The sequence below is a fragment of the Suricata suricatta genome, chromosome 17 (genome assembly GCF_006229205.1).
Source record: "Suricata suricatta isolate VVHF042 chromosome 17, meerkat_22Aug2017_6uvM2_HiC, whole genome shotgun sequence".
Taxonomy (NCBI): Eukaryota; Metazoa; Chordata; class Mammalia; order Carnivora; family Herpestidae; genus Suricata; species Suricata suricatta.
The window spans coordinates 15631506-15651574 of NC_043716.1; the positions used below are offsets into that span (position 1 = coordinate 15631506).

The 20069-nt window shown below is 37.4% G+C and overlaps 2 protein-coding genes and 1 long non-coding RNA gene across 5 annotated transcripts in view; 1 reads left to right on the forward strand and 2 right to left on the reverse strand.

The window, feature by feature from the left end:
- The window catches only part of NSRP1 (nuclear speckle splicing regulatory protein 1), a 46744-nt gene extending 38532 nt beyond the window's left edge, over positions 1-8212 (reverse strand). The window contains exons 1-2 of one of the 2 annotated variants that reach the window (XM_029927798.1): positions 8172-8212; positions 6926-7019 (exon numbers count right to left, since the gene is read on the reverse strand). In XM_029927798.1, the coding sequence (XP_029783658.1) occupies positions 6926-7019; positions 8172-8191 (114 nt within the window). In that variant the 5' untranslated portion in view covers positions 8192-8212. Of the gene's footprint in view, positions 1-4050; positions 4070-6925; positions 7020-8171 lie in introns of those variants that run through there. The other variant, XM_029927800.1, reaches the window with a different exon arrangement.
- An 84-nt stretch (positions 8213-8296) lies between these two features.
- Positions 8297-20069, forward strand: part of LOC115282746 — a 25657-nt gene continuing 13884 nt past the window's right edge. Inside the window, exon 1 of the long non-coding RNA XR_003904732.1 lies at positions 8297-8568. This is a non-coding gene — a long non-coding RNA (uncharacterized LOC115282746). The remainder of the gene's footprint in view (positions 8569-20069) is intronic.
- Positions 17954-20069, reverse strand: part of EFCAB5 (EF-hand calcium binding domain 5) — a 154487-nt gene continuing 152371 nt past the window's right edge. For both annotated transcript variants that reach the window (XM_029928897.1, XM_029928896.1), the window contains one exon: positions 17954-18526. In XM_029928897.1, coding sequence (XP_029784757.1) covers positions 18333-18526 — 194 coding nt within the window. In that variant the 3' untranslated portion in view covers positions 17954-18332. The remainder of the gene's footprint in view (positions 18527-20069) is intronic.

Below are 20069 nucleotides of genomic sequence, written 5' to 3' on the forward strand. Positions count from 1 at the left end.
CTGTCTCTCTCCATCTCTCAAAGATGAATGAACGTTAAAAAATTTTTTTAAAAAACATTAGTTCAGAAAGTCTCTGTGTAAAAGACAAAAACAACAAAAAATGGCAAAAAATCCCAGTAAACCTTGGGAAGAGGAAAGGCTCTGGTTTCCAGAGTTGCCACATTATACTATTTTAAACTTTCATTTCTACACCAAAAATTAAGAGACATGCAAAGAAACAAGTATGATACATACACAAAATACTTTCAAATAAAGAAAATCATGTCTAAATAACTAAAGTATGAGAAGAACAATGTCTCATCAAATAGAGAATATCAATAAAATGACAGAAATTATAAAAGAAACTAAAAACTCAAGTTGAAAAATACAATAATGCTTACGCTATATATTTCAAACCAAAAAAGATTTTTAAAAAATAAGTCACCCATTGGCCAATGTAAGTAAATTTGGCAAAAAACGCACAGATTTAAATAGAGATTCACAAATCAACTTTACATATCTTCAAGGACTCATGATTATACATCATTTCCTTCCTAAAAAACCCAAAAACTCCTACTTTATCTTATCTTCATAACCTGGGTTCTCAGCTACTTCTCTAATATTTCCATCCTACTGGGAGATAAAATAACAATAGAATTCTCTGGGCATCTGACTGGCTCAGTCAATAGAGCATGACTCTTGATCCAGGGTTATGAGTTCAAGCTCCACATTGTGCACAGAGCTTACCTAAAAAAAAAAAGAACAGAATTCTCTTGTCGTCTCTCCCACTTCTAACAGAATTCTATCATTTAGTGCTGTCCTTTTCTCTCCTCTTACATTTTATATTTCTGTTTCACTCCTGTACAGCAAATCAGGGAATGCATTTTTAGCAAAACTGCACAATTACTTTAAATCCCTCACTGCCTATCCTGTTGTTAGATATATTCAGTATCATAAATTTACCAGGAATTCATTTTAATAGCATGAGAAGTGTAAAAAACTCTTAGTTACTATTAAAATAACCTAAATTTCCTGCCATTTCCATACATAATATGATTTATCATGAGTATATAAAACTGTCATTTTAACTATACCAAACTATATCCAGAGAAATAGAAGATCTTATGATTATAACTGATTAAAAAAACCCCACAACTGAAACTTTATTGGTTCAGACAGATTAGTATTTTAACTTTTTCTTACCATTAGCAAGCCAAACAGTCTTCCAATTAAAATAAGAATAGATTTTCGTTAGGAAAAATAGACCTATAAAGACTCCTTTTCAAGACAATGTTTTTAAACGATTAGAATTAGGGGCACTTGGGTGGCTCAGTTGGTTAAGCATCCAACTCTTGATCTGGCTCATGTCATGATCTCATGGTTCCTGAATTCGAGTCCTGTCATCAGGCTCCACGATAACAGTGTGAAGCCTGCTTGGGATTCTCTCTCTCTCTAAATAAATAAATAAATTTTCAAAAAATAACTCCAGTTAAATTAAATAAAGATCAGAATTAAAGTGGAGAAAGATTAAGAAATAGTGAAAGCAATGAAAATATACTATGTAATCCAGTTACTTGCTAATGTTTCTAACTTCCAGAATATACAATTATAGTTATCTTTTTAAGTACTCATTTCCTTCTATTCTTCAAAATTATAATAACTTTTTTAAATAAAAAAAACACATGCTGTCATCCAAAATAATGGTTCTCATTTTTCTACTTACCATATACATATAGCTTTGTGCAATCATACATATTCAATTTTATATTCTGCTTATTTCACCTTACTTCATACTGTTATTTATTTATTTAATTTTTTTAATGTTAATTTATTTTTGAGAGACAGAGAGAGACATAGCACAAGCAGGGGAGGGGCAGAGAGAGAGGGAGACATAGAATCAGAAGCAGGCGCCAGGCTCCAGGCTGTCAGCACAGACAGCGGGGCTTGAACCCATGGACTGTGAGATCATGACCTGAGCTGAAGTCAGACGTTTAACCAACTGAGCCACCCAGGCACCCCAATGTTTGCTTATTTTTGAGAGACACACAATCCATAAAATGAATTTTTGTAAGCCATTTTAAAAATTCCAGTTTTAAGGAATATTAATGGTATGAGATTGTGGCCACAATAAAAGCTTTAATAAACTGTACAAATGCAACTTTTAAAATACATATAACATTATGTCCTAAACACTATATTCAGTACATTACATCCATTATTTAATTTCTCCTCTTAAAGGCACTATTTTTTTTAAAGTTTATTTTTGAGAGAGTGAGTAGGGAGGGGCAGAGAAAGAAGGAGACACTGAATCTGAAGCAGGCTCCAGGCTCTGAGTGTCAGCACAGCTGATGTGGTGCTCAAACTCACCAATGGTAAGATCATGACCTGAGCCGAAGTCAGATACTTAACTGACAGAGCCACCCAGGAGCCGCGTTTATTTGTTTATTTTTGAGAGAGACAGTGCCAGCAGTGGAGGGGCAGAGAAAGAGGGAGAATCTTAAGCAGGATCCGCACTGTCCACACAGAGCCCCTGGGGGGCTCAAACTCATGAGACTGAGATCATGACCTGAGCCGAATTCAAGGGTCGAATGCTTAACCTAATGAGCCATCCAGGCAGCACTCTATCTGGTTTAACTTTATATTTTTATGAAGAGATCAAAGAGTTCTGTTCCCGCATACAATCTGAAAATTGTTGCTTTTGGATAAAAATACAAAACTGCAACAACTTTTAGGTTGTATGGATACTTCTTCATGACATTATGAATCACTGTGCAAAATAGGATCTTATAAGACTACCGTCTAGAAATAAGCATTTCAATTACAAAGATTAAAAGGAAAAGTCACTATGCTAATGCAAAATGAGCAAACATCTATTACTGAGAAATATCTAAAGGAAAGTTCCTTGTTGAACCTGTCATGCAACATCTATTTTTAGTCAGTGACTATCTTATAACATTTGTGAAACACTACTGGTTATCACAAGTACTTTTGAGAATAACTGTGTTGACCGGGGGTAAGTTACAGCCAAATCCAGTGCCTCCTCCTTTTGTAAATAAAGTTTTATTAGAATATAGTCATGCTCATTCATTCACATATTGTCTAATGGCTATTTTCACACTATGAAAGCAAAGTTCAAAGTTCACCTACTATCTGGCTCTTTACAATACAGACAACTAAAACATCTGAGTAAATAATCTTATTTGTAGTAAAAAGTACTAGCATAGGAGCCCCTAGGTGGCTACTAGTTAAGCATCCGACTCTTGATTTAGATTTCAACTCACGGTTATGATCTCATGGTTCATAAGTTTGAGACCCACATTGGGCACTGAGCTAACAGCAGGGAGCCTGCCTGGGATTCTCTCCGTCCTCTCTCTGCCCCACCCCCAATCATGGGCATGTGCATGTTCAAGCACTCGCACGCACGTGCTCTTCCTCTCTCTCTCTCAAAATAAATAAATAAACATTAAAAAAATAAATCCGCATACATATCCAGATCCTAACTTATAGAACTCATACTCCAAGACAGTGACAAGACTTGTATGCAAATAACTTACAACACAAGGTATGAAAAGGTAACTGCTAAGATAAGTAAAATAACATAAAAAGGATGAGATTGCATCCAATGGGCAAAATCTTGCAGGAAGCGGCTTTTACAACGCATTTTGAAGGATGACTATAATTTGGACAAGTAGGATGAGGAGACTTCCAGTGCGAAGAAAAGCAGAGTTGTGAAAAACTATAAACATGACAGTGTACTTTGTATAGAGGACCACTAGGAAAAAATGCTAATAAGCATTTTGAAGCCAAAGCATAAGGAAGGCTTTCAATGTCAGGATTAGCAGTTTAGATTTTAAATATAAGGGGTTTACAAGTGAATAGAACTGTGCCTAAGATAGATCAATCTGTCAACAGTATTTCAAATGAATATAAGGAGACAGGTGATAAGGAAATTAGTTACAAAGCTACTAAAATAATCTAAGTAATGAAGGTGGTGACAATGAGGCTGGAAAAAAGGATACACTGGAAAAAATAAACACATTACTATAATAGCAAAACTACTCAAATACTTACGATCAAACAGCAGCATTTGGATACAGTATAAACCTCTTACTCATAAGGGGTAAAACACTTCATCTCCCCTATCTTTGAACAAAATAATTATTTCTAATTAGTTCTGATAATTTTAAAAAGAGGAACTACTTAAATAATAATTTAAAGTGCTGGGCTACCACTTCCCAGTTTTTAAACTTACTCTGGATATAAGCACATATTAAAATTGAATTCATTTACTAGAGCCCCATCTGCTGGACCAGTGGAAGGAAAGTCTGATCTTAAATTTGGCCTCTTAAATGCTTCTGCTAAATTGCTATAAATAACAATAAAAGGATTTGCTTTACAGCCGCTCTTCTCCTGGTATATCAAATGCTTTCTTTAGGAAGAGAACCATAAAATTTACCTTTATATGTTCCAAAACATGAAAAACTTTATTATTGCTTAAACTGTTGATCAATTTTTTAAATAAGAAATTTTATATCCAAACAACTATTCCAAAATACTTAAGAAATTTATTTCTCAGTATAAGCTGGAATTCATCAGACTGATCTTATTGGTAAGACATATTGAAGAACAGTTTTATATCCTATTCATTAAGAACTAAGCTGCAGCTTGTTGTCGGTTGGCTTCTGGCTGCGCTCTACCAATGGAAGACAAAGATGATTTATTAGAAGTTGGAAGAAAGGGAAAAAAAAACAAGGTTTTCCTCCCTGCCCTTTTCTCTATCTAAACTGAATCTCCCCAGTGGCTTCAGCTCCTTCTAAGAGTCCTGTTCCCACCAGATAACTCTAGCCCTTGGCCTCCCAGACCTATATTCCACCTGTATCCCTACATTTATCACCACTGCCTCTTACTACTGCTAATCTCTAGGTTGCCTCACCATCCATCCTCTTTCTGGCTTAAGTCTTCCATTACTTATGTAATCAATTCTCTGCATTAAAGTTCCTTTATGTAAAAGAAGGGGAGGTGGAAGGGACAGAATGAAGAAAGAGCAAAATGGCTTAGCCTTGGCTTCTCTAGCTCTAGTCTCACTGTACACCAGCCCCATTTCATAATGGAAAAGAGCAATAACATTAGTATACTTTCTAGATCACTTGTGTACCTCCATCCTTCCCAAATATTTTGCTTTGTATGGTATGCAAGGATGATTTATGTGAAACATCAGAATAAGCATGTCCATGGTAGGGTGATTTAAAAAAATATTTGTGGGGCACCTGGCTGGCTCAGTTGGTTGAGTGTCCAATTCTTGACTTTGGCACAGGTCATGATCCCAGGGTCATGGGATCAAGCCCCAAATCATGGAGCCTACTTAGGATTTTCTCTCTCTCCCTCTCTCACATCCCTCCTCACCCCACCATTATTTTTCAGAGGTTTTTTTTTTTCTTTCTTCTTTGAGTTCTTTATTTTTTTAAGCTTATTTATTTTGAGGGAGGAAGGTGGAGAGAGGGGTTGGAGAAAGAGTCCCAAGCAGGCTCTTCACTGTCAGCACAGAGCCTGTTAACGGCTCAAACTCAGGGACTTTGAGATCATGACCTGAGCCTAGATCAAGAGTCAGCCGCTTAACCAACTGAGTCACCCAGGTGACTCCTACCCTCTAAAATTTAAAAAAAAAAAAAAAAAGGAAGAAAGAAAGAAAGAAAAAGAAAATGTACATTAAAACAAACGACGAGGGTGCTATCAACTCACTGGAGGATAATCTTCAACAAATGATATTGGGACAACTGGATATATACATATGCAAGTAATAATAGGATTACTACCTCATACCATATACAAAAATTAACTCAAAGTGGATCACGGACCTAAATTTAAGAGATAAAACTACAACACAGGTATAAATCATTATCACAATCGATTAAGCAGTGGTTTCTTAGGTATGACACGAAAGCAATAGAAACCTATGAAAAAATAAGTTGGGCTTTCTCAAAATTAAACTTTTGTGCTTCAAAGGATCCTATCAAGAAAGTGAAGACAACAGAATGGGAAAAATATTTAAATTATATCTAATAAGGGACTTGTTTGTATCTAGAATACATAAAGAAATCTTACAACTCATAAAAGGATAATAATCCAATTTAAAAATATGTAAAAATGATATAAATAGACATTTCTCCAAAGATGATTCATGAATGGCCAACATCCCTGGCCATTAGAGAAATGCAAATCAAAATCACAATGAGATAGTTGCCTGGTGCAGAACTTAGGGAAGTAGATGGTTTGGAGCCAATTTCTTCAAAAGAAAGAAACAAAAAAGCAAAGAAGTATCAAATATGTTCAATTACCTACATATGCCATTATAAAATGAGTAAAAAGAGAAGCTGGCTTCCAGCAAGACCAAAGGAACTATCAGATTAACTGATGCAAAGGTCTTTTAGAAATACAGAAAATGACTCAAGTCAAAGCATACATTTGAGGTTGTTTCTGCTATAAGCTGTAGATTTCACAGGAAAACATAGTTTTAGCTGCTAAAATAGAAAATATTCACATTAGATGTTATTATTGTAGAACAATCAATGGTAACTTCATGCACTACCATAATTATAAAACTGAGCAACTACACTTAGCAGACAGTTAATAACCACAAAAGTAGTCATATAAGAAACTACTTTGCAAATAAAAACTTCTAGGAAATTGGTGACATCTTAATACCTCATTTTCAGGGATCTTTACCCTAATAATTTTGTTACTTTAGTATTAGCTGTCTAAAATAATTTTGTATAACTGCTCAGAAATAACTGAAAATCGCAACTCCTGAAAAAAAATTCTGTAGATTATAATATACTCCAGATACACTGTAATGACCAACTAAGGCACGCAAAGACATCAAATTCACAAGTTCAATTTTAAAAATTCTATTTCCAACAATGCAACAGAAAAACATAGGTTCCCTTACCTCATCATCATCATCAGAATCATTCCCAAACACTGATGGTTTTTGCAAAACAGGGTGCAACTGCTGTGCTTTCTTTGGCAAAATAAGCCCATACCTGCATTTTGTTTTTGAAATAGAAATTATACCATTACATTTAAATGTTAAAAAATAAAACACCCACTACTTATTCCAGATGAAGCTACCAAGTCACACAGCTTAAACACAGAACAGGATTTCCACTTTCTAATATCAAAATTCTAATGTGCGTTTTTATAATTATTCCTGTAAGTAATTATTTGCAGACACGGGCCAAATTCAATACCATTTTAATCAAAGAAGAGAAATATCCGAAGAGTTCAGAAATGTTTTAGATGGTGAAACAGTAAGCTTTTAGAAAGAACATATTAGTGGAAAGCTCAGTTCACGCCCACTAAAAATTTTTAAGCGCTCTAAATTATCCTTGTGGTCGCACGAGAAAAGGGCTGTTTGGTTTTTTTTTTCCCTACTGGGTACTTACATAGTTTAATAAGTTATTGGATAATGTAACCCACGAAAAAATGTTTAAAAGATTACAGTAACTGAGAAACCCAAGTAGCCATGGGACAAATGTCCATTATACTCTATTTTCTGATGGAAAACCATCCCATCAGAGCCACCTCATTTAGTTTCTCACGTCTTGGCCTTTGAAATGCCGACATGTCGGGAACTCCGTTGAAAGTAAGGATTATACATCAAAGGTAAAATTTCCAAGAACATACAATATTGCCTCTCTTGCGGCAACGTATACCCAAATTCCCTATTATGCCTACCCTTTTCTGTGGCTTCACAGCACAACATTCCTAAAACAAGAAGGGAGGGCGGGAATCAGGACTAGAGCAGCCAAGGAGAACAAGGCCCTCTAAGGAAGCCAGGAATTGTCTCTTCTCATTGCCCCTGAAAGCATCCAACCAGGGAGAAACTCAAGCGCGGGGTAGGAAGCAAGACTGAGGGGCCTCAGACCGAGCTTTTGGAAAATAGAAAAGTCTCGCTCTCTGCCCCTCAGCCTAACTTCCTTTATTTCCTCACAAGTTTCTCCCTCAAACTTCGGACTTCCATCCTGGAAAATGTGGGGGGAGGGGAATATGTTCCTCAGGATCTCTCGCTTTTCCCCGTCTCTCTCCCTGACGACAAAGCCCCTTCGCTTCCAGCGCACTTTTACTCGTCGGCCAAAGACAAAGTCGCCGTGATCTCTCATTCCCAGTCTGAACCTAACTCCCGGATCACTCACTGCCTGCCCGGAATCGCCATCTTGCTCCCGTCTCCGCTGAACGTGGCCGACGGCGACGTGACGCTCACGCAGACGTCAACGTCATCACGTACACTCTCGCGCGGATCTGGGAGGCCTGAAACCCTTCTAAGCGGCTAAATGCTTCTTTTGAGCTGCTTCCGTGTTGCGAGGCCCTAAGTGTTAGGGCCGTTGGCTTTGTTTGGAAACCAATTGGCTGCGTGGACATTTTGGGAAGAAAGGAATGACAAAATTCTAGGCCCGCAATTCCCAAAGTGTGATCCCGGGAGCATCACTAGGAATATGTTAAAAAAGCAAATTCTCTGGCCGTTTACCAGACCTACTGCATTTGAAACTCCAGAATGGGGCCCAGCAATCTGAGTTTTACAGAGCCCTGCAGGTAACTTTGATGGTCAAGCTTGAAAAACACTACCCTAAAGCTGTCGATTTTTATTTTTTCGCTGAGGTGGTCAGTGTGAGTATACCTGGCTCAGGGTGATTGGCATTTGAAAATCTGTATGTTAATATAGGACCTATACTCATACAAATTATTAATAACAGCATCGTGGTAATACTGGATATAGGAATCAAAATTACATGTGATACACACACACACACACACACACACACACACACATATATATTTTTAATTCTAGTCGCTTCTCATCTGTTCATCCATCAGCCCTTGGCCTATTCCAAACTAGTTTTCTAGGAGCCAAAGAGATCTTTTCAATTATAGACAAAAGGATGTTAAAATCTCCAACTGTAATTGTGGATTTGTCTCTTTCTCCTTTTAATTCTGTCAGTTTTTGTTTCACCTATTTTGAAATCCTATTATTAGGTATGTAAACATTTAGAATTGTTATGTCCTCTTACATTGACCTCGATACCATTAAGAAACGACCCTCTCTTTTATTTCTCTTTATGTACTTTATCTGAAATTAATATAGACAGCTTTGATTGTTAACGTAGTTTCTCTTTTTCCATCCTTTTAACCTATTTTAATCTGTGTCTTTATATACAAAGTAGATCTCATGTTGATAGTATATACAGTAAAGCCTTGGTTTGTGAGCATAATCCATTCTGGAAACATGCTTTTAATCCAAAGCACATGTATATGAAAGCGAATTTCCCCATAATAAATAATGGAAACTCAGATGATTTGTTCCACAACCCCAAAATACTCATATAAAAATGATTATAATATAGCAATAAAATACAAAATAATGAATGCAAAATATAAAGAAAAATAAATAACCTGTTCTTATACCTTAGAAAACCTTTGTGGCTGGTGTGAGGAAAACAAAGGAGAGGAGGATTACTGTGTAGGATGACTTTCACTATCAACAGAATCACTGCTCAATGGAATCTTCTGCATGGGGGCCATTGTACATGCTCACATGGATGTTGACTACAGTACAGTATTAATTAACTTGTCATATACTGTATTTTATTTATTTATTATTTTAATTTGCATCCAAGTTAGTTAGCATATAGTGCAATAATGATCTCAGGAGTAGATTCCAGTGATTCATCCCCTATGTATAACACCTAGTGCTCATCTCAACAAGTGTCTTCCTTAATGCCTATTACCCATTTAGCTCATCCCCCCACCCACAACCCCTCCAGCAACCCTCAGTTTGTTCTCTATGTTTAAGAGTCTCTTATGTTTTGTCCCCTTCCCTGTTTTTATATTATTTTTGCTTCCCTTACCTTCTGTTGATCTGTTTTGTATCTTAAATTACTCATATAACCGAAGTCGTATAATATTTCTTTCTCTGATTAATTTCACTTAGCATAGTGCCCCCTAGTTCCATCCACATACTTGCACATGGCAAGATTTCATTCTTTTTGATCGCTGAGTAATATTCCATTGTGTGTGTGTGTGTGTGTGTGTGTGTGTGTATACACATACCACATCTTATTTATCTGTTCATCTGTCGATGGACATTTGGGCTCTTTTCATACTTTGGCTATTGATAGTGCTGCTATAAACATTGGGGTACACATGCCCCTTTGAAACAGCACACCTGTATCCCTTGGATAAATGCCTAGTAGTGTATTGCTGGGCTATAGCGTAGTTCTATTTTTAATTTTTTGAGGAACCTCCATACTGTTTTTCAGAGTGGCTGCACCCATTTGTATTCCCATACACTGTAGTTAATGTAACTGGCAATAAGTCAGCAGAGGAAAGTGTCTATATCTGCATGCAGCCTAACCTAGAATGAATCAAAGCATTCCTAAGCTTACTCTCATAGGTGCTTTGAAATGACAAAAGATACACTAGTGCCAGTTGTGGGCACTTCCAGAGTTCAGAAAAATCACTGATTTCTGCCAAGCACCATGGCCTGAGACTGAGCATCTGAGCATGGGAGATGATCACCCACAATCCTGCAGAGAGAGAAAAGAACCATTGGCTCACTTGTGGTGATCATGTGACCTTTGGATCCTGTACCACTCGTATATGCAAGACATCATTTATTTATCAAGTTAAAGTTTATTAGAAATGTTTGCTCATCTTGCAGAATATTCGCAGAACAAGTTACAATCCAAGATACTGTATTTGGGTCTTGCTTTTTTAATCTGATCATTTCTTTTATTAGCATGTTTAGAACACTTTCCTTTGTTTTTAAGTTTATTTATTCTGAGAGAGAGAGAGAATCCCAAGCAGGCTTCACACAGGCAGCACAGTGCTGGAACTCAGGAATTGCAAAATCGTGGCCTGAGTTGAAACCAAGAGTCAGACACTAAACTAAATGAGCCACTCAAGGTGCCCCTAGAACATTTGAATTAGAGTGAGTATGAGTATGACTATGGTTTTCCTATTTTCCTATCTGTTCTTTGTTCTCTAGCCCTCCCTGCTTTATTTGCCCTCTTTTGGATTAATCAAGAAATTTTTACATATGAAGAAATTTTTATGTTTCAGCTTATGATGTTGTATGCTTATTAGGCAGACTTATTTATTTTGTTTAAGGTGTTGCTTTAGGGTTTCTTGTATACATCTTTATCTGTCTGTCTTCAAGTGAGAATATACCTCTTTATGTATAGTTAAGAAAACCTTACAAAAGTATACTTACATTTTCCCTCACTTAGATTTTTGTGTTATTATTTTCACACATTTTACTTCTACCTGTGTTACAAGCACACAATAAATTGTTATTTTTGCTTTAAGCAATTATTTCCTTTTTTAAAAAAATTTTTTATTTATTTATTTTTTTTTTTTGAGAGACAGAGCATGAATGAGGGAGGAGCATAGAGAGGGAGACGCAGAATCTGAAGCAGACTCCAGACTCTGAGCTGTCAGCACAGAGTCTGGCATGGGGCTTGAACTAACACAAAGTGAGATCATGACCTGAGCTGAAGCCGGATGCTTAACTGACTGAGTCACCCAGTCACCCCAAGCAATTGTTTTTCAAACCTATTTTTAAAATAAGAAAAATATGTTTATGTACACATTTACCGTTTCCATGTAGATCAGATTTCTATCTAGTACAGCCATTCTTTTTTTTTTTACGCTTATTTATTTTAAGAGAGAGAGAAAGCATGAGCAAGGGAGGGGCAGAGAGGGAGAGAGAGAATCCCAAGCAGGCCCCATGCTGTCAGCGAAGAGCCCAGTGCAGGGCTCAGTCCCACAACCCTGAGATCATGACCTGAACCAAAATCAAGAGTCAGATGCCTAACCAACTGAGCCACCCAGGCACCCACAGCCACTCTTTTTTAAACAGTTTTATAGAGATACAATTCACATACCTTGTAATTCATAAATTTAAAGTGTGTAATTCAGTGTTTTTGAATATATTCAGGGAGTTATGCTACCATCACCATAATCAATTTCAGAATAATTTTAGTGCCCAAAAAAGAAAACATACACACATTAGTCACTCATTTTTGCCCAAACCCTTTGACTCTAGGTAACCAGTTATCTACTTCTGCCTCCATGGACCTATAGTTCTCTCAGTTTTTGCTCCATATACTTTGAAACTCTGTTATTAGATGTATACATATTTAAGATTGCCATGGCTTCTTAATTAATTGACCTATTTCTCATTCTGAAATGACCTTCTTTATCATGGTAATATTTGCTCTGAAATCTACTGTGTGTGTTATTATTATAATCACCCCAGCCACTCTTAACATTGACACCAAAAGTTTTTTTGACAGTAACTCCAGGAAAAGTGAAAAGATGTTCAGAAAAGGAAAATAATTATAATTTACTACATAACTAAGCCCTAAGTAGCATACATAGTCATGATAATGCAAATGCTGAATATCAGTCTATTCTAATTTAAATGACAATGTAATATATTGAAAAGGATGGAGGAATGGGAAATGTTTGTATGTGTATGGACACACACACTGAAGAAGAAGCTGAATCATTGTAATGCATACTGGGAGGTTAATAAATATTGCTTAAATGGGAGGGGGGTGTAGCCACGCCGCATGTTATTTCACAATATGGAGGTACATGTCAAAATCAAGGCCAAAATAGAGGTTGGGAAACTTTTTGCGAAGGGTCAGATAGTAAATATTTAGGTTTTGTGGGCCTTAGGGTCTTAGTAGCTATGGCAGCTACTCAACTATGCCCTTGTAGTGTGAAAGCAGTCATAAACAACATGGGCATCCTTTTCTTTCTTCATTTTAAGTAAACTCTACACCACGTGTGGAGCTTAAACTCATGACCCTGAGATCAAGAGTCACTTGCTCTATGGACTGAGCCAGCCAGGCACCCCTGGGCACGGCTTTTCTAATAAAACTTTATCATACTAGGCAACTGGCCATATTTAGCCCTGGGCTGTTTATTAATTCCTGACCTAAAGGAATTGAAAGTAGGTGACTCAAAAGTAAGAAAAACGGGGTGAGGTGGGGCTGGGAAATGTTCTGGTCTTAAATGACCTTGTATAACAAGATGGCTCTTTAAATTATGAGTATGTGTTATTTTGCTTAAAATAAAAAGAATAGAGGGTAAAAAAAAAAAAATGCCCCCCGCCAAGACTGTTTGCCTCTTGCTTAAAGAGACTGAATGGGGAATTAGTTACACAAAATTACCCGGCTCAATATCCTATATATAATGTGAGCTTTTGAATTGGTATATTGAATCCTCTCTTCTCCCATTGCCTTTGGGATGTCGTAATGAAGCAGTTGTGAGATTTTTCCTAAAGGTAGAAGTCTGATTTCTCTGATACATTGTTTCAGAGTTCTAATTTTTCAACCACTTGGCCGAGTTTGCAGCAATGGTGGTACCAACAACAGTGAATCAGAGACATGGAGAAGGCTCCTAACATTTTGAACCCAAGTTTGGAACTTTAATTGAAGAAGGTATAAGAACAGAAGCAGAGTAAACCAATAAAAGATAGTATCATCGTTACCATACTCCTGACTATTTCACAACAGAGAATTCTGACAGTCTTAGACATCCAGAAATAAGACCTCAAGAACAGAACAGTTGACTAGAATTGGATCCAAGGCAACTATAGGGACCTCAGCACCCAAACTAATGGATCTTCCCATTTAATCTTTTGAGAGTAATGTTACTAATGTTACTGCCCTACTCTTTCAGTATCTGCTTCTTTTTGTACCCTCTCTGCCTTTTTGTGCATTCTTGTCCCTAACCAACTACCCATTCTCTAAACTATTTCACTACCAGCAGCTTCTGCCAACTTGTAATGTCTGGAAGGCAGTACCTTTTAATTGTTTAAGGCATGATGTGACACTTTTGGCCTCTCTAAACACTTACTGTCCTTCTAGACACTGCTGCTATTGGTGTTTTCCAGTTTGGATTATCCATGGTTTGGTTACTTTCTATATTAGGCCATTTCACAAATTGGTCCCCCTTTGGCAGGGAGTCAACTCCAGTTCAAAAGAGAGTCTAGAGAGTCGGGGTCACGTAGAATAAAATATGGCCACCAAGTGGTACCCTGCTAGTTGTGGTCTATGGAAGGGGTGGTTGAGGAGAGGTAAAATGGAGCTAATGACTAAGAGATGGAACAGCCACTGAGGATAATTACCATGCCTAAGGACAAAGAAGTAGGCAATATTTAATTAATTGATATTATTTACTGAGAGAGGTCTTTATAATAAAATCATACAGGGGAGAGTAGGAACACAGAGTTAATGATGTAAGGTGGGGGGTTAGGTGGGAGTGGCATTGCATAAAACCTACATGAGAAGAATGAAAATTCCCTAAATTACTTGCAAAAGATATTCTGGGTCTAAACTGGGGATGTCTGTGGAAGTTAAGGGTAGCTGATAGCTTAAACATATTTCGATTAAGAGGGAATGGGAAGTCAGTCACGAGAGACCACATATTGTATGATTCCATTTATATGAAATGACCAGAATAGGCAAATCCACAGAAAAAGACGAATGAACAGTTGCCTGGGGCTTGGTTGGGGGGAAGTGGACAGTGACTACTAATGGGTATGGGGTTTCTTATGGGGGTGATGAAAATGTTCTAAAATTGATTGTTGTAATGGTTGCACAACTCTGTGAATATACTAAAAACCATTGCACTGCACATGTTAAGTGGGTGAATTATATAGCATGTAAGTTATATTTCAGTAAAGCTGTGAAAAGAGCCAACAGGAACTTTTATGAGATTCCAGTATCATTGTCTTGAAATCTTAAGTTGTTCCTGGACCATGGGAAGCCATAATTGAAAAGGAAATGGTCTGGGCAGACAATCTCTCCTCTGCTGTTTTGCCTGCTGCTCGCTTGCAGTGTATTCAGTAAACTTCTGTGACCTTGGTTCTGCTTTGGGTGAATTCTTTTACTGCCCCCACCACCGTTCTTCACCCAATCTGGATACCCAACATTTTGTGGCCCATATGAGGAACCTCTGCTGGGCCCAGACTCTCCCTGGATTCTCCAGGAATTTCTCAGGACTTTCCCTCAGTAGATATCTCTCATAGCCCTTAGGGAACTGGTGACCTTGGCTGAGGTCACTTTTTGGTGAGGATCCAAAGCCCCAGGGGGAAACTGCCAGACTGCCCTTTCCTGAAAGGGTGAGGGATTTCCCAGAGGGATCCTTTCCTCCCTCACCTTTCTCTTTTCAGCCCTTTGGCAGTCAAAACCTAGTACTTCTCCACAACTCGAGATCTCTGGCCAGGGCAGCTCCCCTGTGTGGTCTGAAGGTCCAAGGGCGAACAGGTCTGGCTGCTCTTGCCTGTGAGGGCAAAGATCCCTTTCCTCTCCTCTCCCACTCCATCCCCTTGAGGTCTCTTTTCCCATTATGTGGCACATTTGGCAGCAAAAGCTCATCCACGGCAAATCTGCACAAATTACGGACTTGGTTGGGACTCTTTTCTGATGCTGGCTGACTCTCAGCTGCCTTGTTTCTTCCTCCTCTCCCCCCACCCCCTTTTCCTTTGTTCCCTCAGATCCAACCACCATCTTAATCTACAGGCAAAATACATTCCTACATGTCTGAGTGAATCCAACAATTATGTATAGGAATGATGATTCAACAAGGATTCCAGCCTATGCCATCAGAGGGTCCCCCTCCCTAAATCCCATGGACCTGGCCACCAGTGAATTTCACTCCAATCTCCTTTCAGCACATTAAATAATACCATGCTCTCTGATCTATAACTGCACAGAATCCCTAATGAGCCCATAAGTTTAAGTAGAGACAGTTTACCGCTCCTGTCTAGCATGAAGCACCTACTGAAGGTGAGACCTCTACCCAGACACCAAAGGTTTGTCATTGATCTGTCAGGGTGGAATGTAAATGCTGTTTTGCACAACTGGCTTGAGCAATGGAAACCTGCGTAAGGCAAAAGGGCCCAGAGTGACAACCAGGCTGAATACAAACAGACTCATTAAATGACTCACTGCAAAATAGCCATAGGCCCCAGCTGACCAATGGGCTACTTACAAACAGGCACAGTTAGCAAAAAAGGAAGATTCCATAGGTTTCTATACCTCCTCATTTCACCTCATAACTATAGCTCCCTACCGTTGCCTCCTGGCAGACAGTCTAGCCTTTGCTGTCCTGCATGCCACTGCTCCGTTACAGTGTATTCAAAAACCTTCTGTCTCCTTTAAAAAAAGCGGGGGTGGGGGGGGTTTGGCTCAGTTGGCTAAGTGTCTGGCTCTTTATTTCAGCTCAGATCATGATCTCACGGTTTGTGGGATCAAGCCCTGTATCAGTCGCTGCACTGAGCACAGAGCCTGCTTGGGATTCTCTCTCTCCCTTTCTCTGTGCCTCCCCTACTCATGCTCTCTCTCTGTCTCTCTCTCAAAATAAATAAACTTAAAAAAAAAAAAAAAGGAAAATGGTCTGGATGGCCAACACCATGCAGTGGCCATGTTACTTATAAGCTACAGTAAAGAAAGCTAACAAAAAATCTAATCAAGTCTAAGCTTCTGAAGTATATGTAACTGTAAGTAAGGCAATATATTCAGACTATTCAAATCAATCTATTCAACTAATAGATTTAAATATAAACCTGTATGTAAATTTTGTCAAGTATAAATAACATCCTTTTCACTAAAAAAGTAGGCTACTAGTCTTAAGGGATAGTATTTTACTTGAATAATCATTAAATAAATCAAATTAATCTTTATTGTTGGTTGCTTAATTTTACTTATTTATTTTTTAATGTTTTATTTATTTTTGAGAGAATTTGTGTGTGTGAGCAGGGAAGGGACAGAGAGAGAAGGGGACAGAAGGTCTGTGCTAACAGCAGCAAGCCCAATGTGTGGCTCAAACTCACAAAATACATGATGACTTGAGCTGAAGTTGGACACTCAACTACCAGCCATCCAGGCACCCCTGGCCACTTAATTTTAAAGTAGTTTCTAAAAGACTGATAGCATGATCATTAGCCTGATAAAGGTTGAAAGTGTTAGTGAGATGTCTGAGGTGCTGGCAAAAGTTAGTAAGAAACAGGGGGACCTAGCATCCATCTATCCTAACTGCTGTGACCTAGGTAACTCATTGGAGCCTATGTCCTCACTTATAAAGTGGGGATAATGGTATTAGACCACCTACCGTACAGGTTATTGGGAGGATCAAATAAGCTTGTGTGTGAAAATACTTTAAACAAGTTAAACTCCAGGCACATGTATGATACCTGTTCTCATCAAGCTAGATGTCATTTAGTTCACTTAATTCCTGGGATAATGGTTAATAAGATAGCATTCTGCAAAGAAGTCCTCTCCTAGCTGCCTAAAATGCCATTTGTATGCACAGTGAACTCTAAGCTTGTTCTGAAGCCATCAGGATATGTGACTATCAGTTTAATATCTTCAAGAACATTGTTCCTAGAAATGTTGTTGCAAATGCCCTGAAAAGTCCTCTTCCAAATATGAAATAGGTTAGAACTGGGCATGCAATCATCCAGGAGATGAGAACTGGTAATAACACTGCTGCCACTTTATCAGAAAAGGTTAAGAAGGGACCTCCAACCTCAAATTATAAGATGTTTGGAACACATCACATTTTGTCAACCAAATGAAGAAAATGAAGTTTAATTTCCCAAATTTTTATTAAAAATGGATTCTCATCAGCTGTCTTATTGCAAAGATGAAATCTCACAGAAGAGCAGTAAAGTTTGCTGTAATAAGCTTTAAATAAATATAAATTCTTTTTGCAGTTCTTGAACTTGAGAGGTTTTTGTTATTTAAAAAAAAAAAGGTGTTTTCTCCATGAGTCATAGGCATTTTCTTACAAGAATTTCTATTCATTGAAATAAGTTGTTAAAGTAAGTGGGGAGGGGGAGTAATAGTTTGGGAGGGGGGGAAATGTGGTGCTCATTTAAATCTCTGAAAAATTAGAAAAACAATTCCCAGTTCATTTCTTAAAATCTTTATTACTTGGTACTCCTTTAATGTAAAAATGGCCATTTCCCCCTAAATCCTCAGCCTTTACTTTGTACCTTTAAGGAATTAAAATAATTCTACCCAACAAACCACAATAGTCCCATGGCAGATACCAAGTTAAAACTAAAAGGAAACTTTAAAATATATTCCATAACACGCATTGGGTTATAGTTGGATATTTTTTAGATTGAATTTCTCCTTAGGTAGCATTTTTGTTTTAGAAAATGCTGAGGTCATGTCTAGGAGCAGAATATGTCTATGCGGTCCTCCTTTCCAATTGAAGGTATAGTTGACAAACAAAACTGAACATGACACAAATATCCAAAATACAGTACCAGTTCATTAGCATTTCCCCGGCAAGCTTTCCTTTGGCATTTTTGCATACACATAGGAGTCTGTTTTGGAGGGCAATGGGGGTGCGATAGCACTACTTGCTTTTTGGCTTAGCTCCATGAGAGTTAAACAGATGTGTGCCCAGTGGTATAGGTATTCAATGGCAGTATTACCAAATGTCCATACTTCGATTCTAGAATGATCTATATCAAGAAAATAAAAAGTTAGTATGGATAGTTTTGTAGTTTTATTATTAAAATATATAAGTTACCGTATTATGATGAAAGTTCATCAGATATCTTTGAATCAGAACCATGGCAGAATCTTGTTTAAATGTATAATTATAAGAAAATGAATAAATAAATTTTGATACATTCATAGAATATTGCACAGCACTTAGTGAATAAAGAATTAAAGCTATCCATTGTGGATAAATCTCAAAAATTATTTTCACAAAAAGCAAGTTGTAGAATAACATGTTCTTATTTGGATACAATTAAAATATAATTTAAAGCCCCTGCAAAACAATATATTATTTATGGATTCATAAATATATAAGTAAAAGTAAGGAATCATGCATAAAACTAATAAACATCAAATTCATAATAGTGTTTTCTCTGGAGAGGAAAAAAAGAGAATGGGAGGGATCAAGAGAGACAGAAAGTCTCAATTGTTTCTATATAGTGTTTTATTTCTTTAAAAATGTCTGACTTGGGGCGCCTGGGTGGCTCAGTTGGTGAAGCATTCGACTTCAGCTCAGGTCATGATCTCATGGTCTGTGGGTTTGGGCTCCATGTTGGGCTCTGTGTTGACAGCTTAGCTTCAGATTCTGGGTCTCTCCCTCTCTCTCTGCCCCCTCCTCCCCACCCCGCTTGCGCTCTGTCTCTTTCTCAAAAAACAAATAAACATTAAAAAAAATTTTTAAACCAATGTCTGACTCAAACATACACAACATTAAGACTGGATATAGAAGATGGCTCTCAACAACTACACAAGTGTCAGTCTCTAACTTCCTTTTTTTTTTTTTTTATAAGTAAACTCTACACCCAATGCAGGGCTGGAATTCAGGACCCCCAGATTAAGAGTCTCATGCTCTTCTGACTGAGCCAGCCAGGTGCCCTTCTAATTTCTATGTTTAAAATATTTCCTAATTAAAATTTATTTAAAAATATGTAATCACTGCATACCATTATGTTTCATTTGTTAAACTGTAAACTATTAAATTGCCATTCATAAAAAATATTTTTTCCCAGGAGTCAATGACTATTATTCATATAGAATGGTCCAATGAAAAGAGAATATACTTTAATATTGAACAGATCTGGGTTTCAATCTTGGCTGTACCCCCAACTACTCTGTGACCTTCAGCAGGCCACTTAATTGCTGTTAGCCTGTTTCTTCTTCCACAAAACAGGGATAATACTTCAGAACTGTTATGACAATTAATAAGAAAATATATGCAAAACTCTGTCACAGAGTGACTGCTAAAAAAATATTAATTACTTTCCTTCTTTCAGGTGCCTCTCATTCTCAGCTCGATGTTTTATTCATTTTTATTACTTTTAATGTCTACCACAGTGACTAATCCAATAAATGTTTGCTAATTTGAGTTGAATAAACCATTAAAAGATATTTATAATTGAATAAGAGTTTTTAAATATTATCTTCTATCCAATGGCTCATTAACAACAAAGACAATTATGTCCTTCATGGGTCTCTATTAGAATGACAGAACACAGGGGTGTC